We start from the raw sequence: 27,204 nt of genomic DNA, 5'->3' as shown, positions 1-27,204 counted from the left end.
ATTGTTGTTTCCATATTCAGACGCCTCATTTTTCCCCGGCCATTTGGAGCAACACTTCTTATCCAAAGTTAGAGATGCAAACTAATACAGCAAGGATGAGAGTGGCACAAAGAATGTTACACAGAACAGGGTGGACATATGAACAATGTAGAAAAGTACACCATGGTTCATTTGAAACACTTCTCTTCAGGTTACTGGATGTCTTTAGAACATTCTGTCCAGGGGCCCTCCACTGAAGCACTTATGAATAGTGTCCTAGAAATTAGGCTAAATGTCATAGATATGTCCCATGTAGCAGTGGCTCTCAGACCCTGGAAGGCAGGATAACTGCTTCCAGGATCACAGCTGAGGTATCCCCGTGAAGTTTCTTCTGCATGCTCAGATGGTGTTGGTCAATGGCTTGGAAATGGCTTCCCTGAAGGGATGAGCTACATGGACAAAAGAGTAGGGCAGGGGGGCTCAGGGATAGATTTTCACGGAGGATACTACTGTCTTTCATCAGAAGAGTGCCAAGAGGCTTTACACTCAGGTTCTTATTTCTGGGGAGGACAAAAAAAATCTAGTGTTTTAAAGAATGTGTTTAAGAGCAGGCTAAAGAACTGTGTTTCCTCTTCTATTTCCTATCATGGTTGGCATCCTTAACTTGAGGAATCTCTAGGAGATGGATACACTGAGGGGATGATCTCGGTCGGTGTGGTTCTCAACCTTCCTGATGCTGTGACCCTTTAGTATAATTTCTTCTGTTATGGAGACCCCAGTCATAAAATTATTTTCATTGCTACTTCATACTCTAATTATGCTGCTGTTATGACTCATAGTGTAAATATCTGATACACAGGATAGCTGATATTGGGCCCCAATAAAAGGGTCGTTCAAGCCACAGGTTGAAAACTGCAGATAGAAGTTATGATTTACCTTCTTTGAGAATGTCTGTGAGGAATTGTCTTGATTGGGTTGATTGATGTGGGAAGGCCCATCTTAACCACTCCCAGGGCAGGACCAGTTCCTGGCCAGGGATCCTGGATACATAAAGTTGCAAAAGCAAATGGTCCAGCACCACCATTGTTCTCCTCTGACAGTTGGTACTGTGTTACCAGCTATTTTCAGGGTCTGCTGCATTGACTTCACCATCCTGGGTTGTAGCATAGACTGTGAGCCAGAATAAACTCTGAATTTCTTAAGTTGCTTTTGTCCCATATTTTGTTACAATAACAGGAAAGAAAACTAAGATAGTCTCCTATGTCCAACTTTGGTGGGAACAATTATTTAAAGTTCTCTTCCTTTCTTCATCATCCTTACCGATTTTTAGTGTCTTTAACACCTTAGCTTTTGCATGAATTGTTATTCCTAGTCTCTATCAGCAAGAAAATACTTAGATTTATTCATTCCTTCTCAGGTAAGGTAATTATGTGTCTATCTATTAAAAGATATTTGGAGTTATTAATGGCTGATTTTAAAAAGTGATCTTTGTGATCTACACAGGGATTCAGGGGATTTTTCTCACATGACTCCGCCCATGCATAAGGATGTAACATTTAAAATAATATTTGTTTCTAGTATATCAGAGCTTAACATAATTTTAAAGCACTCTTTTCTCTCCAGTCCGTGTGTGTGTGTGTGTGTGTGTGTGTGTGTGTGTGTGTGTGTGTGGTGTGTGTGTGTATGTGTGTGTGTGTATGTGTGTGTGTGTGTGTGTGTTATGTGTGTCAGGGGGAGAGTAAGAATGTGTATGTCTGATATATGCTAGTGTATACAAGTGTGTGGATGCTTGTACATGTGCACATAGCCATGGAAGCCAAAGGAAGACATTAGCTCTTCGTTCTATGACTGAACACCTATTTTCTTCAGTCAGAGTCTCTCTCTGAACCTGAAGCTCCCCGCTTTCAGCTATGCTTGGCTGGCCAGTAAACTCCCAAAGTCTACCTGTTTCTACTGTGCCCCAAGCACCACCACCCAGCATTGTGGTTTACAGCCTGTATTTTCATGGGATTTTCAGTTAAGTACTTGGGATTCAAGCTCAGGTCTTCATGGTTGTATGACATATGTCACCTCCTTATCTGCCCCTCCTCCTGCCAGTTACTTCCTTCCCCCTTCCCTTCTGTCCCCTCCCCTTCTCTCTCTCCTCTCTCTCCTTTCTCTCCCTCTCCCTCTCCTCTCCTCCTCCCCCCTCATTCATTCTGTTTAGGATCCTGTCATATTGTTTTATAAGAATTAGAGGTGATTATAAGAACTAGAGGTGGGTTTCTGTGTGTTTATAACTCTGAGGTGGCCTTTGTTTTGTGTATGTGGGGTGAAGCATCGAAGAGGAAGCCACCTCACTTCCAGGACCACTTTACAGTGCCGATCATTACTTTCCTCCTCACAGTGTTTTAGAGATCCCATCTTGGTTCTAGTTCTGAAGACACAAAGGTCTGTATTGAGAAGAGGCTAATGCCTTAAGGGGAGAAGGAAGAAGATGGAGAAGGGTTCTATATAAAAGAGGCCAGTTTTCTGATCTTTTCTTTATCATATTAATTGACAGAATTTGCTGGGTGTTCATAGTGAGGCTAGCACATTAGAGATATTCACTTATTTTTTAAAAGAATTTATTTATTTTATGTATGTGAGTACATTGTCACTGTCTGCAGACACACCTGGAGAGGGCATCAAATCCCATTATAGATGCTATGAGCCACCATGTGGTTGTGGGACTTGAACTCAAGACCTCTGGAAGAGCAGTCAATACTCTTAACCATTAAGTTATCTCTCCAATTCACTTGTTTAACCAGCAAACTATGTTGGGAAGAAAAAAAATCATTGCTCTGGATGGGGTCTGGGACCTAAAGACATTAAGTACCATATACTACTGCTGTGTGTAGCAGGCTATGCAGCAGGCTCTATCCACACACCCAATAGCCCAGATGGGCCTTGACTGACAATCTCATTGCCCTAGACGTGATCTGGAACACTCCCGGAGTTGAGTGTTATTGAAGGACTAGCAGATTTTGTAAACAATATCTACTTCAAATACATTTTTTCTTGTATGAATAGAGCCTGCCCTTGTCTTCAGTTAAAAATGAACCTGGAATCTTTACTCTGTGTACTTAGCAGCAAGACTGTCTCTCTTGTTTTCACAGTGAAGGTGTTATGTAGGACACACCACTGCACAGTCTGTTGAAATCGCCCACGTTTAAAAAATAGGAAGGCTCAAAATGTATAAATTTAGAAATATTGATCATAGCAGTATTTTGCATTTACATACGATTTTATTATTAATCAGGCATTGGTGGTATACACCTTTAATCCCAGCACTTGGCAGACAGAGGCAGATGGATTTCTGAATGCAAGGCCTGCATGGTCTACATAGTGAGTTCTAGGGCAGCCAGGACTACACAGAGAAACCTTGTATTGAAAAGCTGAAGGAATAAATAAATAAATAAATAAATATTCATAAATATTTGTGTTTCTACTTCATCATTGAATTTGATCTTCATATTGTCCCTTTATCTTAGTGTGAAAACACAAGACTCATGAAATTCCCTATTCAACCTCACAGAAAACCAAGTGTTACACCTGAGACAATTTATTTATTTATTTATTTATTTATTTATTTTAATTTTATTTTATTTTGGAGTTTTGAAGCAGGTTTCTCTGTAGGCCTGGCTGTTCTGGAACTCACTCTTAGACCAGGATGGCCTGAAACTCACAGAGATCCACCTGCCTCTGCCTCCTAAGTACTGAGATTAAAGGTGTGCACTAACCACTAGTGGCCTGGCACACCTGAGACAGTTTGTCTCCTTCAAGGCCAATATCCTCGGAGGATCCTCTATTACTTGGCTAGCACATGTTTAGGGTTTTATCTGGAATATTATCCAGATCAACCTTTTACATGCTGGTTGCCATGTAAGTCATGATAACACTCCAAGAAATAACACCAAACATTTCTCAGCAGTCAAACCTGAGAAACAAGCTCAAGACTCAGCAATTCCCTTATTACTATTTTATTTCTTAAATCACACAGAAATGTTGTTTTTGTGTTTTCTGAAACATTTGGATAGTGCATAGATAAAACAAAACACAGGAAGAAAAAGGGGAAAGAAGGAGAAGAGGGAGGGGCACAGATTCCAAGTTACCTGGCTGTTGAAGACTGTTATTAATCCTTTCTGAGATGCTGTTATCAATAAATCTAGCTGTGGGACCTTCACAATGCATTTGATCACGTCTCGTCGTCTACTGCCTGTCAAAAACACATGATTAGTGTCAACTCCCAGAGATCTTAAAATTAGTTATTGTTATAAAGCAACAAAAAGAAGACAGACAGTATTTTACTACAATCCCTAAGTTACTTAAAATTAAATAAAGCCAAAACAACAACAACCAAAAAAATCCCACAAATGCTGCTTGGCTTTTAATTATCCTTAGAGACATAATATGAATATAGGATGTTTCAGCTAAATAAAATCTATGAATTCCCAAAGAAGTTGCAACTTCCTCAGCCTCCACACCCCAGCATCCTCTCATGCCTCTCCTAGCACACAGTCACCACTATGAACACATTTCACAGAGAATGGATTTCTAAACATCATTTGGAAGCTTTTTATTTTGAGATTTTTCTCACCTCTTAATGGCCTTTGCTTTGAAGTGTCACCATGATGGTCTACACAGGCATTATCTCAGTTTCCTTGTTATAAAAGAACGAAACTGCCTTAATGATATCTTAAGACTTCAAACAATATTCTGTGCATTTGGGAAAATAACACTAGAGACTCCGATGCTCCTGTGCCCACCCACTGGTTGAAGGACAAATTAGTATGCACACTACTTCTCAGGGTGAGTTAACTGTTGTTTGTTTGGATTTTAATTTTGTGTGTAACCCAGGCTAGCCATTAATTCATGGCATTCCTCTTTCCTCAATCTCCCAAGGGCTGGAACTACAGTCTGTTCCTAGTTGGTGTAATATTTATCATTGGAAACACTTAGAGAAGAAAGCAAGGGAAAAGAATCAGTATCCCAATTACCAGACAATCTTAAGGGAAAAAAAATAGATATTCTGGAGAGTTGTATCTGTCATTCACTATCCTGTCCCCAGCCCTCAGGTATATGACCCAAATTATAGGACTGAGCTACACCCTCACCCTCAGATGCATTTTTAAAGGAACACAAGATGTAATGTGAATTTTAGCTGCACTGCTTTGTGCTCCAGCCACCAGCCCAGAGAATCTTTGGATCTGTGAATGAAAGACACACACACACACACACACACACACACACACACACACCTTAGCTTATTTTTAGTATACCATCTAGCTCAATGGATAGGAACTTCTAATCCTTCGCTTGCTACCCTAAGCCCAATTGGGGAAGTGGCCAGTGGCCACTTATCCAAAAATCTCACATGGCTGGTTGGCTTTATCTCCTATAGCTCCTATGTCCATCTGTATCCCACCAATTCATGATGATTTTCTTCTTCTCCTTCCCCCTACATCCTATCCCTCACAATTCTAAGAGTCCAACCATGTTTCCCTTTGCCAAACCATTGGCTGCTAGCATCTTTATTGATCGATCAAAAATCAATTGGAGACAAGGACCTTTAGTGTTTGGACATAAAGATTTCCAATTGAATCAAAGCATTAGAACCAATCTCCAACAATTAGACTCCAACTACAGTATTTACTTCATCTCAGAACATATAATGAAAGGCTGAAAGACAGGTGGAGGCTCTAGGCTTCATCTCTTCTCTTCCTGTGGTGGTTTGAATACGCTTGACTCACGGAAGTGGCACTGTTAGGAGATGTGGCCTTGTTAGAGGAAGTATGTCACTATAAAGGAAATCTTTGCGATCCCCTAGGCTCAACCACCCTTCCAGTGTGGAAGAGACCCTCCTCCTGATTGTCTGTGTAAAATAGATTCTTTCTGTTGCCTTCAGATCAAGGTGTAAAACTCTCAGCTCCTTCTCCCGCACCGAGTCTACCTGCATGCTATCATGCTTCCCACCATGATGATAGTGGACTGAACCCCTGAAACTGTAAGCCAACCCCAATTAAATGTTTGCCTTTATAAGAGTTGCCTTGATCATGGTGTCTTTTCACAGGAATAAAACCCAAACTAAGAAACTTCCTATCCCTTTCTAACCTTGGAGTGAACAATAACAAACCCCAAAGTGTCAACAGTGGAGAGGTTGGAAGTACCCAAATCCAAGGATCAGATTTGAAAAAAATAGTGGACTCTTGGAAACTGGAAAGGACCTGAGTTGAGTTAATACCTGTCTGTGACTGGCTCAAACTCAGTTCAGAGATAGTGTCTTTAGAAGAATCAAGGGGAGGAGCTTAGGAGGAGCTTCACTTGGGAATGCTTCAATAATATTGTAAAGACACACAGTTTCTTCTGGTGACAGTGGAACATGTACTAATAGGTTGCCATTATAGAGAGACTTCATTTGAGTCCTGTGCCTCTTCACATCCTGGCTCCTTGACTACATTACATTCTGTAGTGCATTTCAGAGCAGGAAGAAGCTGTTGGTTTCAGTTACAGGTAGTTTTTCTCCACACTAAACCCAAACTGCTATTCCTTTCTCTTACAGGGAACTGAGTGAGCACATGTATGGTGATTCTTTAGAAATAGTATGTTCCCAATGCTCAGTTTTGAGAAAAAAAATATTAAAATTCATATCAATTGGGGGGAGGGACTGTATAAGTCACCTGAAATCACAATTCGCTGTTTTCTAGACACAAGAAAAACCAAATTTTCTTCATCCATCTGCGAAGTAAAAGAATCTTCATCTGTGGAGAAGTATCCAAAGATCTAAAATCCAAAACAACAAAGCAAACATCAGCAGCATATCAGAGCTGGCTGTCCAGTATCAATAGATTCTGTGCTAGCAGAATCTAACTGAGAAGTCTAACTGAGATGAAATGCACCTTGCTTTATGATGTCCGAGTAGAGTGCCCCGTAAATAAGCAGGACTTTAACATTCAACACACTTTGCACTGATGATGTGTGATTTCTGAGGAGGCACTGACATTTTTCCCTGAGGAACAACCATGCACCAAGTTTGTGTCCTTGTTCCTACTGAAAGATTGATTACCATGCTGTCCTTGTTTGAAAATGAAATCAGCCTTCATCAGACAGGGCCTCAGCTAGGACTGTTAACTGTGAGTGATTATTCCTAACTATCGTCTATGAGTCTTGCTGTGTCAGATTTTTTTCATTCCTGCAAAGGGAAGATTCAGAATATATAAGATTTCAGATTTTTATTTGATTAGCTTCCCATGTTCCAGAGGTTGCCTGAAAATGAGCTACCTTGCTATAAGAAGATATTCTGAATATTAAAAAGTGACCTTTGTGAATAAATTATCAAATTGTGAAAGTTTCAAAATTAGAGGCATTTGAAAAATGCTAACAGCTAGCTGTAAGCCAGGCACAGTGACATAAGCCTGTAACTTCAATTATTGGAAGGCTGAGGTAAAATATTTGAGACCAGGTTAAGGCCAACCTGAACAACACGAGAAAAGTCTGCCTCAGAATCTACTAGCAGCAAAATAACTCCTATTAACTTACTAATAAGTAGAAATTTTCTTTTACTGATAACTGAGAATTCTTTAAAGGAATTAAGAATTTTGAGAACTGCATGTATGTGTGTGTGTATGTCCATGTCTGTGTCTTCCTCTATCACTCTCTAATAGAGGCAGGGTCTCATACTGAAGCTGGAACAAAGCCATCCAGCAAAGCTGTTGGATAGCTCTGGGGAGCCACCTGCTTCTGCTGGTCCAGCACTGGGTTCCAGCATGCTCTGCTACTGTGCTGTCTATTATGTGGATGCTGGGAATTCTGAAGTCAAATTTTCACGATTGTGAAGAAAGCATTTTACCCACTGAGCCATCTCTTTGCCAAACCACCTACCCTACCCTTTTGTACTATTTTTTCTTAGTGCTACCAAAACAGACAGCCACAAACCTGACATTAAAGAAGGCCTTTTTATTAACCCATAGTTTCATAGGGTAGAGTCCAAAATGGATGTCAGTAGACTCAAATTTAAGAGAGAGTGGAAAAGTGTTTTTATTGGAGTTTTGGGGAAGAATCAATTTTCAGTATCATTCAGGTTGTTAGCATAGGTTGATCTGCCTGCTGCCTGTCAGCTGTCACTGCCTAGATTTCAGGGGCTTCTACTCAGCCCTACACCCAGGTCCTTCCTTCTCAGCAACAGCAGCAGAGTTTCAAGTCTCCTTCATGCCCAAGGCCCTTCCCTCATTCTTCCTATCTTGTTTTGAAGGACTTTGAGCCACTTAGATTATCTAGGATACGCTCCCATATTAAGTTCTGGTGATTAGTTCCTTAAATCCATCAGCAAATTTCTTTCATAATTACTTAGAATGGTGACTGATGGTAGAACCGGGGACCAGTTTTATAAGCACTACTCCACATAATTAATGCATGTTTGCCACCCTATGTATCCTCAGATAGTCATGTGAAATAATGGTGAGTTCAAAAGTGAATTGACAGTGGGGACCAGGGTTCTTTCCTCAGTTCCCTGGCAATAAGTTCTGTCCGGTGTTTCTTGGAGAGGGAAAATCCTACTCAGTATTAACCATATTGAGTGCTGTCTGCTGTGTTTACAGTAACTTCAAATAGTTTATGAGCAAGCCATTCACCCTGATTTGCCATTTCTGTAGATGATCATTGTGAAGATAGTGATACTATGTCTGAGAAGAGATGTGTGAAGGATTGTGGGAGAAATGCCCTCCTTCAAGGCAGAATTACGCACTTCAGGACATGAAAATCAATTCAAGTCCTGGTTCTACTGTCCAGTAGTCATAGGATCTCAAGCCAGTGTCTGGAGTTCTCTCTGCCTGAGTTTTCCTAATCTGGAAAATGATCACCAGGCATGATCCCCCCCTCCTTAAATAAGGATGAGGATGTTTAGATTTTATAGAAGTTAGGTAGAGTATAATGTACTTGGATTGCACCAAGTGGCTGATAAGAACTCAGTTAATGTCAATATGTGGTGAGTGGTGCCCTAGGTTTCCAGGAACACTAAAGAAAATGGAATTTAGGTATCCTCCCTGCCAGCTAAAAACCACCCACTCAACACCTTTCCTGTTGAGCACTTGATGGTCATGCATTTTAGTGTAATAGCAGCAGGGATGTACATACTACATTTACTCCTACAGAAACTATCGACTTTGACAAGATATGAAAATAGAAAGGTGACCAGTTGAAAGGTCAAGGTGATGGGAGAAGGGGGAGGGGCAAGAAACAGTGACAGGAGAGTGACTATGTTCCAAATACACCATACAAATGCCCAGAAATGTCGTAAGGAAACCGAACATTATGTGTCACTAATATATGCTAAGAAAAAGTTCAAAACAGATGACTGATTTTACCACTTTCACTTATAGTGAATTATTGCATTGCTTAATAACTTCCCAAGGAAGCCAACTGCATCAATTCGTTGAAATCCATTCAGGAAGTCTTTTAGATATGTCAGGTAAACTTCAGAAGAGATCGCAAAACTCATTTTAAAAGGTTATGTTTCAAGGGGGAAATACTATGATCAAAGACAGACATTTCTTATCATCTTGTGATGAACAGTAGTCTTGAGGATCTCTACTTTCTTTTCTGAAATTTTAAATTTCAGGCTAGAAACCATGTGATATAATTTGAACTCATTGCTGGTCTGAGTATTTTATCAAGTGTATCATAACCAAGTATTCATTTTCTTTTAACAATGCAATTTCCAGACTTCCCCATGCTTCTGGCAATTAAAAATTTTTTTGATTACTTAAGGAACATATTTCAGTGTAGAACATAAAAGCAGGTAGATCAAATAAAAACTTGTAAGCAACTTATTTTTAAATCTACTATAGAACATTCTTGTAACATTTTGAAGTAGCAAATATAATTTTAACTTTGTAATAATTTACTTTGTATCAATGCTGAGGGACCCTATTGACATTGGGAGGAAAAGTATTGGCTCAGGAACCCCAAGACCAAGTTCTCAACACAAAGGAGATTTATTTACCTCAGAGGGACAGAGGGCAGGGATAAAGAACAAAGAAGAGATAGAGGAAGAGGGAGAAGAAGAAGAGACTAAGGGAGAGGGACAAGAGGTATCTGTTGCAGGGGACAAAGGACTGCCTCTAGATACAGAACACAGAAGTAGCCTAGAGACAATGGCAGTTTATAACAGCAAAAGGGGAAACCCCATGTTAGGATGAGGTGTGTAATTTTGGTTGGACATGTTAATTAGGTGAGTCAAAATAGGCTTTTGATTGCTGGACTTGAATACTTTAATAGCTGAGCCTTGGTAGTCAGCCTCAGGAAGCGGAAGTGGCCAAATAAAGGACTAGACCGTGGGGTAGCTTTGGGAATGTAATCTAATGGTTTTAGCAAAGCAAAGAGACTGGGGAGAAGAGCAAGGCTTTCCAGAGCCTTGCTCGCCACACTTCAGCTAAACTTTTCTCTGTCTACCAATTCTTGATGTCATTACCTTTTCCTGTCTTTGGGATCCTTTAAACCTTGCAGCTTTGATAGAACAGCTCAAGAGCAGCCTGGAAGTCATGTGGAAGTTAGCTGAGGCCTGAGGAATCTACCGGCTGGCCAGAGGCCCTTCAGGCATCCTGTGTGGCGTATTATGACTTGGGTTCGAATCAGTTTGCAGTGTGCTCCTAAAAATGTTTATTTGCTCCTTTCTTGGTTCCTTTTCCTGTTGCTGTGATAAAATACTCTGATAAAGCAATTTAAGGGTGAAGGCACTTGTTTTGGTTCACATTTCCTGCAGTGTATAGTCCCTCACGGTGATGAAAGCAGGGCATCAAGCAGGGAAAGCGTGGTGGCAAGAGCAGGAAGCCATCTGGTCACACGAATCCAAAATCAGAAAAGCAGAGAAAGGAACAGGAAGCTGCACTAGGCTAAAACACACAAGACTCCCTGCGTCTTCTGTGACTCACTTCCTCCTAAAAGTTGGCAACCTTCTAAACAGTTCCACCATTTAAGGATCCAGTGTTCAAAGTGCCTATGAGAGATACTGAAATTACAGCAGCTGCTTCCTAGCAACACAGACTAACATGGTGGTGAGAAAAAAACCAGATCCCATCTTTTCACTGATTAGCTGTGTAAGTCTAAGCCAATCACACTGAGCCAATTTCTTTTTGTCTAGTTTTTTTCATTATATATTTGGGGCCCAAGTTATGCTATGCTTTTATTAATTCTAACATTTCACTAGTGTAATAATATAAAATTCTCCAAGTGTATCTGCACCTAAACCACAGAAAAGAAAACGTAACTTCTTATGGCATTGTTGAGACAAAGAGATTTATATTTTGGAATCAGATTTGCACACCTTTGGCTGATTTTGGAAGAATCAGTCCCACTTGTGTTGCCCAATCAGTGACTACTAGCTAACTAATAAGATGCCTCCTAAAAAAACAAGTAATCGATATTGAAATGAACTAAGTCTTCATCAGGTAGTATGCAGTTTCCATTTTACAGATGACAGCGAACCAAGCCCAGAAAGTCGAAACTCGAAACACCCATTTGAGAAGTGGCCAGAATGCTGACAAGATGGTAGGCCAGGGATGGCAGAACAGCCCACACACACTCCTCCAGCCTCAGCCAACCTCCACCTGCACAGAGCACACCAGAGGCTGAGCTCCAGCTGTCCCATCAAAGCTGCAAGATTTCCAGGAGCCCAAAGATGGAAAGGACAATGGCATCAAGAGCTGGTAGACAGGAAAGTTTATTTAGCTGGAGACCAAAGCTCACTTTCTATTTGGCTTTAGATAAGTCAATTACCTTTTCATATGTCTCTGTTCACCCTCACCATGGCAAAGTGTGGTCCCCTACAATCTGCATACGGATCTGTGGTGAAGACTAAATAGGAACCAGGATTTGTATGAAAATATAGAAGAGATTTTACAGAAGTAAGGAGACTGTGTACGACTAGAAGTGGCAGATGTTGAGAATGAGGAGCTCCAAGAAGATGTTGGGGATAAAGCTTCCATTCCTCCTCTCCACAACTAAAGAACTATGCAGATTTACTTTACAATCGTATTTCAATACATTCAAAGATTTCAGTTACCATGGAGCTCCATGTGCACATCTCTGCCACCTACCTAATACTGTCTTATGGTTCACCATTTATGGAACATAGGAGTCCTGGGTACCTTTATAGTATATGATTTGAAGCTTGTGTTTCCAATACAAGAATTTTGGTCAGCAAAAATGTAAAACAATTGCTTCATGCTCTCATAGAAATGCATGACCTTCAAATTGAAAAAGTCTGTTGATATAATCTTAGGTGCATAGTTTCAGAGACTCAGGGAGGTGGAGTGTGCATCTGAAAGGAACTAGAGGCGGAGTAAATATGATCAAAATATAATGCATAAAATAATCAAAAATTAATAAAATATAATTAATGAATAAAATAGATTCAAACAAGGTGCAACCCCAAAATGCAAAGTTAGACTCTTCTAAGAGAGGTGGACTGATACAGTGTTTTTGTCTTTTTGATGTTTGCTGGTAAAAACCTGACTTTGATGGTCAGGAAAAAATTCATTCTATTCTTATTTTGACATTTTCTGTGATGTCCAATAGAAATATAATATAAGCCACATATATAATATTACATCTTTTATGATACATGAAACATAAAGCCAAAATGAAACCAACTTTATTAGTATATTTTTTAACTCAGTGTGTTGAAAATGTAATTTCAACATATAATCAACATTAAAAGTCACTGTGAAATGATTAACATTTTTTCATACAATGCTTTGAGATCTGTGCATTTTATATTTACAGCACATGTCAACTCACACAGATCACACTTCCAACGTTTACAGCCCCATGTGGCTGAGGGGAGCTCGTCAGCACGGAGGTCTACAGCATCTAAGGGGGTCAGTTCCCACGTGTTATCTTCTCTACCAGAGATTTCATGTGGTTCTATTACTCACTGAAGATGAGGTCAATGTTTAGCACACTTATTCTGAATGTCCTGGTGTGTGTGTGTGTGTGTGTGTGTGTGTGTGTGTGTGTACCTGAACCATCCAACCAGAGAGAGCATATCCATACCTCAGCCCACCTGTGCTCAGGGTACTGGGTCTCCTGTCCTTCAGTCAATGTATATTAAGTCCAACTTGCTATAATTTAAGCAGCACCAACAATGACTCATAGTTGGTTCCAGAGAGACAGGGCTTCACTGCACAAAATTCACTTAACCAAGCTGAAAATCTCTACCAAAACCAAACCACCACCAGCAGCAACAAAAAACAAAAACAAAGCAAGCAAACAAACAACAACAACAAAAACATCCCAAATTTTAAGACATTTTGGAAACATGGCCACAAATACAGGATGAAAATTTATTTAGTAAGTAAAAAATTTAGTTACATACTATAAAGCATAATTAACGAGAGAGAAAAAGGAGCATAAACAGATAATTTGAAATGGATGGATTATATTTGTTACTTACTTAGATATGACTGTGAGGAATAAAATGGTCTAGAGGTGAGAGGTATGTACATGTAGTCTGGGGTGGGCTGACATAAGATAAATGAAAAATGAGAGAGAAATCAAGAAATTTTGGATGTAACTAGAGGTATGTTTCCAGTATTTTTCTTTAAATTATCTCTTCTCAAAATCTTGGGAAATGTTTCAGAAAACAAAAAATAGTTATTTTCCAAAGCCTGATGGGTGTTTAGTGATGGGTGGTATGTGATGGGGAAAAAAAGTCCAGAGATATCTACTTTCCAGTTAAATTTGAAGGAAGAACAATTGGATCGAAGCTTCATATTTAGCAGTTTAATGAACAGTGGACAGGACTGATGCTTCATGGGTGATGTAAGGTACTCTGAATTTCACCTTTGAAACAAAGATAAAGACAAACCAATATATATCAACAGTGCAGCCTCTGCTAAATCATTCTCAGTTAAGGGAGAGTTGGAGGGAGGAGGGGAAGAGATGGAGAAGAGGGGAGGGGAACTTGACAATCAGAATGCTTCATCTTTGATTCTTGAACTTTGTTATGATTTGTATCATTCGCCATTTCAATATTCTTCTAGATTATATATTTTCATACATACACTACGCATAGCCAACCTCTCTGCATGGTAGCTTGTGCAGCCAAGGATAGCTATGAATGAGGCCCAACATGCAATTTTAAACTTACCTTCAGACAAGAGAATTTCCCTGTCATTTTTGTAACTCCATTGTGTGGGAAGATTTATAGACAGCAGCATCTCTATTTTTTTTTTGTTTGGTTTTTCGAGACAGGGTTTCTCTGTGTAGTCCTGACTGTCCTGGAACTCACTCTGTAGACCAGGCTGGCCTCGAACTCAGAAATCCACCTACCTCTGCCTCCCAAGTGCTGGGATTAAAGGCGTGAGACACCACTGCCCGGCGACAGCAGCATCTCTAAATGTCACATGGTTGGCCACATCAGAACAGTTGCAGTTTGAAGCAGTAGGCTAAAGTATGTCCTGGGAATATAAACTCAGGTCCCAGTGCTTGCCTACCCCTTGTATTTCTCCTGGACAGTACAGAGAAGGTCAAAATAGTAAAAGAACAATTTCCTCCTGATCATTAAGGACAGGTTTTTACTTGCAAATGATGGAAAAAGCAAGAGACCTTTTGATATAACAATCAAGCAAAGAGCAAAAGAAAGGAAGAAAGAAAGAGAGAGAGAGAGAGGAAGGGAGAGAGGGAGGGAGGGAGGGAGGAAGAAAGGGAAAAAGGAAGAAAAGAAGAAAGAAAAAGAAAACCGGACAGATTATTTGCTGCATGGAAGAATCTATGACCTGCTCTGTTACTAGCCAAGCTTTGTAGGTATTTACGAGCAGTTAGTGGGAAGGATGTCTAATTTGTACAAGGTCTTTGTGAGTTTTACTATTGAAGCTTTTAGGAGATTTATTACATGGTCATTAAGGGTAGATACAAACTTTCTCATTAGTGTTTTGAATGTCCTAATGTAGCTGGCTGTCTTGGTTCTGCCTAAATCATCTAAGCAGGGCAAGTATGCCAACCTCAGTCAGACCTTTGCTCAGAAGACAGGTGTAAGGATGAGAAAAAAGAAGTAGAGGACGGCCTTGTTGGGCATGAGGTGGGAGAGGAAGTCCTTGGTCCTGTGAAGACTGGATGCCCCAGTGTGGGGGAATTTGAGGGCATGGAGGTGGGAGTGGGGGGGGGCAATCCTCATAGAAGCAGGAGCAGGGGGAATGGGATAGGGAGTTTCTGGGTGGGTGGGGGAATTGGGAAAGGGGATAGCATCTGAAATGTAAATAAAATATCCAATAAAAATGTATACAATAAACAAAAAAGAAGTAAGAGATATTGCAACTCAGTTACAGGGATGGAAGGATATTGCTGTTTGGTTGGTTAGTTTGGTTTGGTTTTGCTTTGTTTTTTGTTTTTTTTTAAGACAGCAAGGGGGTAAATCCTGTCAGCAACCTTTGAACTTAGATTCATTCTTCTCCAGAGAGAGTCCTCCAAATGAGACCACAGTCTAGCTAACAGCTGGCTGCAGATTTAGGAGACTTTGCATAAGAATTGCCCAGGACCATTTCCCAGACCCCTTGTCAATGGAAACTATGACATAACATAGAATTGCTTTTTATTTTCTCTTAAATGGCTAAATGTATGGTCATTTGTTCTAGATGCATAAGAGAAAAGAAAAGAAAAAAAGGAAGAAGAAAAAACAGTCTCCTTTATCAGTGTCAGTGAATTCCCTTTCATTTTTACTGGTGTGTGTGTGTGTGTGTGTGTGTGTGTGTGTGTGTGTGTTTTAAAGTAGAGGTAGTTGATGGATTTTTATCAACTATCTTCCTTATTTTTATTTTACTTAGACTTTTTTTTTTTTTTTTTGGTTTTTTTGAGACAGGGTTTCTCTGTGTAGCCCTGGCTGTCCTGGATCTCACTCTGTAGACCAGGCTGGCCTCAAACTCAGAAATCCTCCTGCCTCTGCCTCCCAAGTGCTGGGATTAAAGGCCTGCACCACCACTGCCCAGCTACTTTACTTAGTCTTAAAGATTTAGAGTCAGCAACCTTCTTCTGAAAAAGGGTCAGATAGTGATTAGTGAAGGTTCATGTGCCATTAGTGACCTGTCAAGGCCTTTTGCCTCCACTAGTGTGTCTCAGTAACACCTGTAGAGTGTGTGCCAATGACCAAGCCTTGCTGTGCCCTGTGAGCTGATTATAAAATCTGCATGTGTCCAGTGTTGCTTTCCTTTGCTGCCCTCTGTAAGATTATATAGCCTTGTCCCTAAGTTGTTAGATGAAATCTACTTATGGCTTTTCTAACACTGAGCCATCCCTACTTTTCTATCTGGAAATTTTTTAGTGTTTAATAAACATTATTTAAAACTTTAGCATTTCTAATCATTAGTAATATTTGCTTTGCATTTTCTTTGTTCAACTCTGTTATTTTAGCCTCAGAAAATGATTTGGATAGCTATTCAGTGTTTTAGCATATTAGTAAAATATTCATATGAATTATATCCCCTTAAAGGCCATAGAAGTTCCTTTTGGTTGTAATCTTTCATAAAGTTAACCAGTAACTTTTGCTAATTACCTATTTCAAGATTTGGGCTATCTTGTATTACAAGTTTCTAAATTGAATTTTATTGGAGTTCTTGATATGCTCTTTAAAACAAAACTTACAATCAATTTTGTGATGGCCTAGATATAGTTAAACATAAGACAGAACTTTTCCTGAGTCTGGGATTCATCAAAATTTCACTTACACACATCCATTAGATGTTGTAACTGCCTTGGTAAGAAAGAAGACAGTCTAATGATACTTTGTGCCCCTCCCTTCAGTTAATAGTCTATTCAAACAGCTGGCTGTAAAGAAAGAAATTACCCTAGGACTCCTATTTTAGGGAAAAGGAAAAGCTGGGAGGCCTGGTACCAACCAGCAGAACCTGCCACCCAGGAAGAGATTTCACAGTATTCTTAGGACTAGTTGAACCTCACAGGATAGACTGGGGCTTAGGCAATGATCCGTCTGTGATAGACAGGACCATACCATGACCATGACTGTTTACTTTAAAGCACCTCTTGCCTTCTACTTATATTTAAACTGCATATCAATGCCCCGAAAGATTGGGGGGGGGGGGGCCACTGGGCTCTTTTACTCCTCTTTCCAGTGTGACCACTGTGAATAAATCTCTGTTCTCCGTTTTCCATGATCAATTGTCTCTTTAGTTAATGTGTTGGAGATGAGTAGCTGACCCTAGCTTTTTAGGGCTGCTAGAAGGCAGGCTTTGATGCCAAAAACTCTGGTCATGCTGTTAAATATGACAGTAAATTCTTCAAAACCATGATGTTTTCTCTTGTCATACTCAGATACAAGTGAGTCAGATGTTTGAATTACTTGCACATTTATAATGTTTGCATCACTATTCCGCCAATCGGAAAACATTTTCAAGACCTGACAGAAGTGGCTAATCCTCTTCGTTTCTGCTAATGATCTGAGTGCTCTGAAGACACACACACACACACACACACACACACACACACACACGCACTGAGAGTACTGGGAAGAAATGTTTCATTGTCAGATTCAACAAAGCTGCTTAACATCCTGATGTCAATGGTACTGGTGGCAGGCAACTCTCTGAGAGTTCAAGGCCAGCTCGGTATACATAATGAGTGCCAGGTCAACTGGGACTACAGAGTAAGACCCTGTCTTTAAAACAAAAATACTCATGGCTAATATAGTTAAATAGATGCTTGTTTTCTTCACCTTCTTGTGGGCCATGGCTATGTCTTTATGGCTGTAGACACAGTAATATTCTGTATACATATTACAGATTTAGTTTTGGCGGGAGTAACACTTTTAATTGCTTGTTCTGAGCAAAGTCAAATAATATCTGGGTTTTGAATTATGTACACACAAAGCAAGTACCTCACACCAGTCGAAAGATGCATCGGGGTTGTTGCAGAGCTTCCTGTAAAAACATTTCACATCTTGATTTTTCACTTCAGGGCCAAAGATTTGCTGTACGGAGGTGTAAAACTTATCATAATCGATTGCATCTGCAGTGGGAAAAAGTGCAGGGACATTTCCATTAAACTCCAAGGACAGAGTTTCACATTTCATAAACATTTTCCATCCTATCGTCTTATAAAAAGACTGTAACTGTACCTTAAAGATCTTGTGTTTGTTAACATAACTAGGCCCCAGCTAGAATAGTATTCAATCAGAGTAAATAATTTATTTTGCTGTTTAGGATTCTCTTCTGTTTCAGCTATGATAGAAATTCTGTGCATGAATACGAAGATAAGAAAGTCACCTTTTCCTGCTATAAATGCATTTACCAGTTTAATATTTCTTAGAATTTACCTTAGATCTTTGTACATAGCAATTATTGGTTATCTGGCATTATGAAAACTTTCACACAGACGCATATACAGGAACACACACAGACATATACACAGACATACACAGATACATACCCACATAGACGCACAACACACACACACAGAGAATAACACACATACCATATAGACAACCTCATGCATACACACACATGTATACACACATACACACACACACACACAGAGACACATGGATACACACACACTCACTTGACTTGAATCTTGATATTTGCCAAGTTTATTGATGTGTTTGAATCAGATTACTGCATCTCAAGTCAAGAAAAAGGATTCCCCAAACTGTATAGACAAAATCCTATTGTTTTATTTAACTAACAAAAATATGTATTGAATAATGTTCTAGCCAAGACTTAGTTGTATGTCAGAACTTAGCTAGACATTGGACATAAAAAGGGAAACTAGGCAATATTTACTGACATTTGAAATTTCCAGAAATGAGAGAGAGAGAGAGAGAGAGAGAGAGAGAGAGAGAGAGGGAGGGAGGGAGGGAGGGAGGGAGGGAGGGAGAGAGAGAAAGAGAAAGAGAGAGAGAGAGAGGAGAACACAATAGATTAAACATTATACAAGTATAGTTGACTCATTAGAACTTTAATGTAAAAAGTTGGAATACTGCAGGCCCAAAGCCAAATTATCTTGGGTTTAGTCTTTTAAATAGCCATTTATTTCCCAGGTGTTTGTGATCTCTTTGTTAGCATTAGTAATCCTTTGGGAGTGTGTAAGTCAAGCCTAACTTTCACTTACCCAAAAGTTAAGAATCCATCAGGTGACATCTGAGGCCAATCACAGAGATTGCTCAACTTTCTTTTCACTATCTACCATCAATGGTGTCCCCTCGATGTATTTGAAAGGTAGCTTGACTTATGGCTCTCTTGTTCTAAACTATAAGCCTTCATGAAACTGTTGTGTTGAAACATAGTATTTGGAGTAACCTTAATCTTTCTCCAAAGGTCATGGTTACTTTCTCCCCAGGTCATTTGGCTCTAGGAGAAACTATTTCTTATTCCCGTTAATATGAGGGATTTATCCTAGAGATTGTTCAACATATGTAATATAATAAATGCAATAAGTCATATAAATGGACTTACTGACGAAAGTCGCATGATTCTCTTAATAGATCAAGGAAAGTGTTTTGAAAAAATACAATATGCCTTCATGATAAAGGTCTTGGAGAAAGGACCTTCAGTGTAAAGAGTGCTATATATGACAAACCCACAGCCAATATCATCCTACATGGAGAAAAAATCTGAAGCAATTAGGAATGAGACAGGGCTGTCCACTAGCAAAATGTAGTGAGTACTATCTAAAGACAAAAGAAGGAAATTAAATATGAAAATAGGTAGTCTAATTATCCTTATTGTGGATAATATGATATTGTACATAAGAGCTTCCAAAACTTTTACTGGACAATATCTTTTATAGAAAGTGCCAGGAAACAAAATCAAATTACCAAAATTATAGCCTATCTCTATAACCAATAATGAACATGGTAAGAAAGAGATCACAGAAATACTCCCATTTGTAATAGCCTCAAAAACCTAATAATGAGGTAAAAGACTTCCAAAATGAAAACTTTAAGTCTCCAAAGAAAGAGACTGAAGAAGACACCAGAAGTTGGAATGATCTCTCATGCTCATCGTTTGGTAGAATTCAAATGGAAATGACCATTCTACCAAAATAAATGTACAGATTCAACACAATCCCAATCAAAATCTGCACAACATTCTTCACAGAAATAGAACGAATTATTTTTCAAATCATATGGAGCACAAAATATTTGAATGAACAAAGCAATTCTGAACCAAAAGAACAATACTGTATGGGTTATCATTGCCCGGGTGCAAGCTGTATTACAGAGGTAAAGTAATACAAACAGCATAGTTCTGGCACCAATGTAGACACGTAGACTGATGGAATACAATAAAAGACCCAAACATGAGTTAATGTAATCACAACCATCTGATGTTTTACAAAGATGTCAATGATACATACTGGGAAAAGCATGTACATAAAGTTATTCTGGGAACAGTGGATGTCCCCAACCAGAAGAATGAAATTAGACCTATATCTATCACCTTACAACAAAACTAACTTCAAATTGATCAAATATATAAATGTGAAACCTGAAACACCAAAACTGCTAGAAGAAAACACAGGGAGCACCCTACAGGATATAGTTGCAGGAGCAGGGGTTGTATAAATAGAATTTCATTTGCTCAGGAATTGTGGTTAACAATTGACAAATGGAAACTTTATAAAACCAAAAAGCTTCTGTACTACAAAGGAAACAGTCAATTGAGTGAAGAAGACCTACAAATGGGAAAGAATTTTGTCAGCTATATATTTAATTGAGTATTAATATTCAGGATACACAAAGAACTCAAAAAACAAAGAATCAATAGCCCAATTTCAAAAATGACCTATAGATCTGAACAGAGAATTCTCAAAAGAATAAATAAACATTACTAAGAACTACTTTTAAGACAGTTCAACATCCATAGCAATCACAGAAATAAAAATTCTGTGAAATGAAAATTGAAAATGAAGATAAAAACTACTTTGAAATTTCATCTCACCCCAGTCAGAATGGCTAAGATCAAGAAAACAACTGGCAACAAATGCTGGTGAAGATCTGGGGAAAGGGCAACCACATTGGCTATTGGTAGGATTGTAAACTGACAAAGCCACTATGGAAATCAATGTGGGGAAGTATAAGCAAACAAACAAAGGAAATCCACCATGTGATCCAGCTATACCATGCCTCACAGTATACCCAAAGGATTCAACATCTACTCTACAGTCACTTGGTCAGCCATGTTTGTTGCCTCTCTATCCTCAATAGCTAGGAAATAGAAGCAACCAAAATATCTTTCAGCTGGTGAGTGAATAAGGAAAATGTTGTACGTATACATACACACACACACACACACACACGCTTTTGTGCGCATAATGGAAATGTACTCAGCTATAAAGAAAATGAAATAATGAAATGTGTAGGTAAATGGATGCCACTGGAAAATATACTAAATGAAATGACTCCACCCAGGAACACAAATATGTAATGTTGTCTTCTATCTGTAGATTCTAACTCTGAACTTGTGTACACAATCTGAAGTATCCAAGGAAGCCAGGAAAGCAGAAAAGAAGATGTACAGATGGGGAAAAAGAGGCTCTAGAAATGAGACAGTGGAAAAAATGAGAGGGTTCTTTAAAATTGGGAGGGAAAGGAAAATAGAGAAGGAGAAATAAATGGTGTGAAGACAAAAAATCAAAATACCTCAGCAGAACCCCCAGACCACCAACAATTTGCTGAAAACAGCCAAAACAAAAAATAACAAGTTCCTCCTAGGGCAGAGTGACCACAAATGTAGGAACAAGCAAGGACAGATCTTGACAAGTCTAAACATGCCCAAATGAGAAATGGGCCATCTGGTGTTTTTCTTCCCCTATCAGAAGGTCTGAGGTTTCATGGCCAAAAATACGAGTCATCATGACCACCAAGAAAAGCTTGCTATGCCCGCCAAAATGATAACTTACACCTACTGCTGATGTTTAAAATATCCAATCAAATGTAACTGCGCCAAAGTTTTCCGCTCTCCCCTTCCCCCTGCACCGCTTCCTATATAAACCTCAAACTGTCAGAGCTCGGGGTCGAAATCGTTCCCTTGCATGGGATGCGTTTTCGACCCGAGGGCCCCTCGTCAGTAAACTACCTTTTGCTATTTTGCATCAAGCCGGCCTCCGTGTTTCCTTGGGTGTGCGCAACTCCGGGTGAGAGTGGGGTCTCCCCCCACGGGGGTCCCTTACAATGGCACTAAGGATGTTTTTAAAAATCCATAGGATGACAGTATTTTATAAACTTTCTTTAAACATATGTGTGTCTGTATATGTAGTTTTCGTTTATTTAAAGGAGCGATAATGCTCCCCACAAGAGACATCCACTATCTAACAAAGCCCCTAGTGCCTGCTAAGGGAAACCTCCTGTCATGTTGCTGGCCTGAAATATACAACAGTCTCCTCAAACATTAAATAAACAAACAAAACAAACAAACAAACAAATAAAACTATTGCTTAAGGCAACATGTACTTTGGAAACAGGACTTGGAAGAATTGAGTTGGACCTGACCTGGAAGCCTTCTTTGGCTCTCACAGAATCAGAAGATGTTACATAAGCTCTTAAGGGTAGAGAAGCAGTCAGCAGTTCTACTCAGCTGTAGAGCCTGGGAACCACAACAATGACTAGATCGGCATGGTATCCCCAATGATATAATAGTGGGACAACGACATTGGGGGTAACCAATAGCTGTCTAAGTAAACTTAAGGCCCATTCAACACACACACACACACAGAGAGAGAGAGAGAGAGAGAGAGAGAGAGAGAGAGAGAGAGAGAGAGCGAGCCTTTGGCAGTGTCTAAGACATTATTGTCATGGCCAAGGATGAGTGTGCTGCCAGCATCTAGAGGCAAAGGATGCTGATGAACTCCCAACAATGTACAAGGCTGCCCCCTCTAGCCTTCACACACAGAACGAAGAATTCTTTAGTTTAAAAGTCAATAATGTCACGGCTGAGAAGCTTTAGTGTAAAAATGGCATTCATTTCCCGGTTTTAAAACTCAGCAAATGTTGATCTACCTAAACAAGAACAACCAGGAAGACACCATTAGCCCCATGGAAAATAAAAACATCCAAATGTGTATGTAACTATTTTAAAGACACCTGTTCTATCTGGAATGTACCTGAATGGGGGGTGAGGAGGATTTGGTCACAGGGTAATCTGAATTCTATTCAATCACTGGTGAGATCTAAGAATAATGTAACCAGGACAAATCTCTATAATCTACTTAGCAACCCTTTGATGTTGACACATTTTCACTAAAACATTCTCTTGAGTCCTAGCTCCTTACCTACTGTAAAGAGTTAATTCTTATCTTCCAATATTTATTAATGAATATAAATATATTTGGATAGTATTAGAAGCTTGGTGCAAATTGGGATTACATATTTTCCATCTCATCAGTCCTTAAATCTTGTCCCTGAGACACAGAAGGCCATTTGTCTATCAGTTTAGTTTTTTTATCTAATCTAAAAATTCCTGAAGGAGGAACTTTGCACCACAGATTTGGGGTTGCAAGCTTTTGGAAAAAAGCAAGGCTAACTTCTTTGTTTAACAGATATCTGAGGAGTGCCTCCTGACACCAGGCTCTGAGCTGGCCTTATCTTTGCAAAACCTTCAAAACACTTACAGGTCAATGATCAAGCACGGAGTACATATTAACCCTGGCAGCCTAAATAAAGTAGGCAAATTCCTGAAGGCAGCAATAAACACAGTAACAGTGCTGAGGATGGCTCTGCCTGGGGAAATATGGGAGTGTTTGCAAAGAGGTAGCATTCTATTTCCTTGAAAAATTGAAAGAGAAGAGAGGGACTGGAAAGATATCCAAATTGGAAAGATAAAATATTAGCCACTAAAAGTACGGCAGAAGAAACAATTTAATAGCTGTTGATACAAATCACAGCTCTTACCTCAAAGGGAATAAAAGTTCGTTTTGAGCCAGGTATGAGTGACCATAGCTTGGGAACAGATACAATTTGTCCTGAATAACATATTCCAGTGCAGATGTGGTTACCTTTCATAGTCACACAACAACAACAACGCTGTGACTCCGGGCATTTCAAACCCGTTGATGGGAATATCAAAGAGGCAAAGCTCTGCTACCGTCTTACATGCTATCTTATTCTTAGCTTTGGATTTGGTGAAAGTCAGTGGTCTACTAATACAACCCAAAGGTTTTGTGTGATAGATAAGAGATACTAAGTTAGGGCTGGTTGGTAACAAAGCTCTAATTAGTCAATTAAAAATTTCACATACTTGTGGAATTTTTAACATAGATTTGCCTTTTTTTTTCCTGAAAAGTTCAGCTCAGTCATGAGGATATAGTTCAGTTGCTACAGTTACAGTTTACAAAGTAAATAAGTAAACATTTTTTTTTTAAAGAAAGACTATGACATATTTAGAATTGTTGAAAAGTGTCTAACAGGATTGAAGGTGCCAGAAGCTGATGTCAAGGTTGAAAGGTTGAGGCATGACTCATGGGGTGTACAGATTCTAAAAATGAGTTTGTAAGCCAGCGATGTGGCAGAGCCAGAGGAAACACTCTGTAGAAATAGATCAGAAAGACTAAGTCTGGATGGTAGACTTCCAGTGTGTGTTGGAACTCAGAATCTGAGAGAACTATGAGTACATACTCAAAGGTGATGCTAAATACGTGGCTCTGGAGACGAGGAAGCCGGCATTCATACCGTAAGAGTTGAACAAGAACACACTAGGCAAAAACTCAAGACAAAAGAAAAAGAAAAGCAGAATGAGAAATGAACAAAACCAAGAGAGTGTCAAGATAGACACACAAGAGGAGGAGCATGGTGGGGGTAGGGGTGGGGGAGGGTAGGAGAGGGAGAAGTTTCTCAAAGTAGAAGCAGAGATCAGATTCATGCGGTGAAATGACCACATGGGTTGAAAAGGTGTCACAAAGCCAGCCTTGGTGGTGCACACCTGGGATCCCAGCACAGTGGAGGATATCAAGTTTCAGGCCAGCCTGGGCTACATAGTGAGACACTGTCTAAATGAAAAAAGAAAAAGAAAAGAAATGCAACTTACTGAATTTGGCAACAATATTTGGTACTGAATACATTTTCAGCAAAAATGAAGGAACCCAGGCATGAGTGGATGAGAGATGCTGTGGGGAAATTTAGCCGCGAAGCAGAGAGGAGACATGGAGCTTAAGGGAAGAGAGACAAGGACGGGGCGCCAGAGGATATTTTAGATTCAAAGGACAAAGCTGGTGGAAGAAGAGACTTCTGAGGCTGTTGCAGCAAACTGACAGTATTGAAGAGAAGGGGAGGATGGCTGCTGATTTAGGAAGTACTGGGCTAGAGGAAAAGGGAGAGCAAATGAATTCCAGGCTCTGTGCCTGGCTCTCTGCTAGGATAGGAAATTTGGCTGAGAGGCGCAGAAGCCCCATCAATGATTCAAAACCATAGTGAGAGTTTGGAGAATCAATTGTAGCAAGAGGTAAAACGAGCTGACTGGAGGGAATTTAAAGCTTTGTTGACACTTTAGAGAGAGCTCAGCCAAGATCCAGAGAGTATCAGGAAAGATCTGAACCCTTCTGACTCTCAAGTGACTTGGGCAGGTGACTCCTCTCTACCTCCTGTTGTCTTCAAAGCAAAGTGGACTGCATTTTATTACAGTTCTAGTAAGTTCCCTATGCTATACTGAGTCTCAGGTGGGCCCGTGACTGAAAGTGCCTGCAATAGAAGCTCTTAGTGCTATTTAATCCAACTCTTTATTACAGATAAATACAAAAGGCTTCCTCACGTTTAGCTAAGTATGTCGGGGACAGAGAAAGAACTCAGGTCTGGCCCCCCATTCAGTGTCTTGGATTTTAAACAAGACTGTTATTCTCTGACGACCTAATCAACAACTCCAGATGGACTTCCCTGTAACCATCCATCTTACCTTCTTTTGGAATAAACAGGCCTGCTCTTTCTTCCTTTTTCTGGGCTGTTGTCTGTTCAACCAGTTTATTGAACTCAACCAAGGACGCTTTGAAATTGTTGATCTGTAGTGCAAGGTTGAACCGCTTCTCATCTTTGGCATCCATACAGACATAAGGAGCCTCTTATTTCTGCACAGAAATAATACTGCAACTATGCCAATGTGGAAAAGCTTCTAGTTCTTATAATGTGTCTCTGCTGTTTCAACTTTTGCCCTAGGTCTCATTTCTCTGATTTTATATCCCCGTCTTGTAGGAACAAGGGGTAAGAGCTGTTCCCAGGAGGTCAGCAGGAGGAAAGCTGAGGCCTGCTGCATTTCATAAAGGCAAGGGTGTTAGTAAAGGGTCCTGACCTCATAATGCTAACAGTGGCCGTCATGTGGCCTCATTAGGTCACAGTATCTCTGTAAGTTCCACAGAAGATTGAGATCCACCTCCTGCAGGGTGTGTGTGTGTGTGTGTGTGTGTGTGTGTGTGTGTGTGTGTGTGTCTATTGGGAAAATGGGAGGTAAAGGAAGGAAACTAGGCATTGATTTCCTTGGAATGAATGTCTCTTCTTTCTCCCAGCCTCCTGTCTCCCACATGATACTACAGAGAGTAAAGTTCACATTTGTTCCTGTAACTCTCCTGGATATGGAAAATTGAACGTGTGAGGATGAAAATATATTTCATCACCTGTCTTATTTGGCACCAATAAAGATATTTTTAGAAGTTGTGGAGAATAAAAACATTTCTTTTTTTCTCATTTACCTTGAGTTAAAATACTAAAAGGAGGCACAGATAAAAAAGGCGTCCTTGTGAGGAGTTTTTTTAAGAGGAACCAGTTGAAGAAGAGGCCTTTCTGCTTTCTTTTCCATTAATACTACCATCTAATTCCACCCAGTCCAAATGCTTACTTCTGATTCAAGTTTTCCAATCTCCAACTGTGTGTGTGTGTGTGTGTGTGTGTGTGTGTGTGTACACATGCAAGTGCACGCACGTTCTGCTGTGAATAGTTTTGCTAGCATGTGTGCATAAGGAAGCTTGAGGATGATATTGAACATTTTTTTAATCACTCTGTACTTTTATTTTTGATGTAGGATCTCTCCAGAACCTGAAGCTGTATTGACTGTACTAGGTGGCCAGCAAGCCTTCAGCATCCATCTGTCTCTGCATCCAGCTGTCTAACCCACTGTGCCTATCTTCTAATGTGGGTGCTGGGGATCTTAGTTCATGGCCTTATGTTTGCACAGCAAACACTTCTTCAGTTGAGATATGTCTCCAGCCCCCAACGTCTCTCTCCCA

The 27,204-nt window shown here is 39.8% G+C and overlaps 1 protein-coding gene across 1 annotated transcript in view; it reads right to left on the bottom strand.

The window, feature by feature from the left end:
• Wdr64 (WD repeat domain 64) overlaps positions 1-26,028 on the bottom strand; it is a 118,370-nt gene extending 92,342 nt beyond the window's left edge. Inside the window, exons 1-4 of the mRNA XM_028755285.1 lie at positions 25,884-26,028; positions 17,879-18,009; positions 6,678-6,780; positions 4,113-4,216 (exon numbers count right to left, since the gene is read on the bottom strand). Coding sequence (XP_028611118.1) covers positions 4,113-4,216; positions 6,678-6,780; positions 17,879-18,009; positions 25,884-26,028 — 483 coding nt within the window. The remainder of the gene's footprint in view (positions 1-4,112; positions 4,217-6,677; positions 6,781-17,878; positions 18,010-25,883) is intronic.
• Positions 26,029-27,204: the final 1,176 nt, after the last annotated feature.

This window comes from Grammomys surdaster, unplaced genomic scaffold, assembly GCF_004785775.1.
Source record: "Grammomys surdaster isolate TR1022 unplaced genomic scaffold, NIH_TR_1.0 126051, whole genome shotgun sequence".
Classification (NCBI taxonomy): domain Eukaryota; kingdom Metazoa; phylum Chordata; class Mammalia; order Rodentia; family Muridae; genus Grammomys; species Grammomys surdaster.
This window is presented reverse-complemented; position numbering and strand designations above follow the sequence as displayed.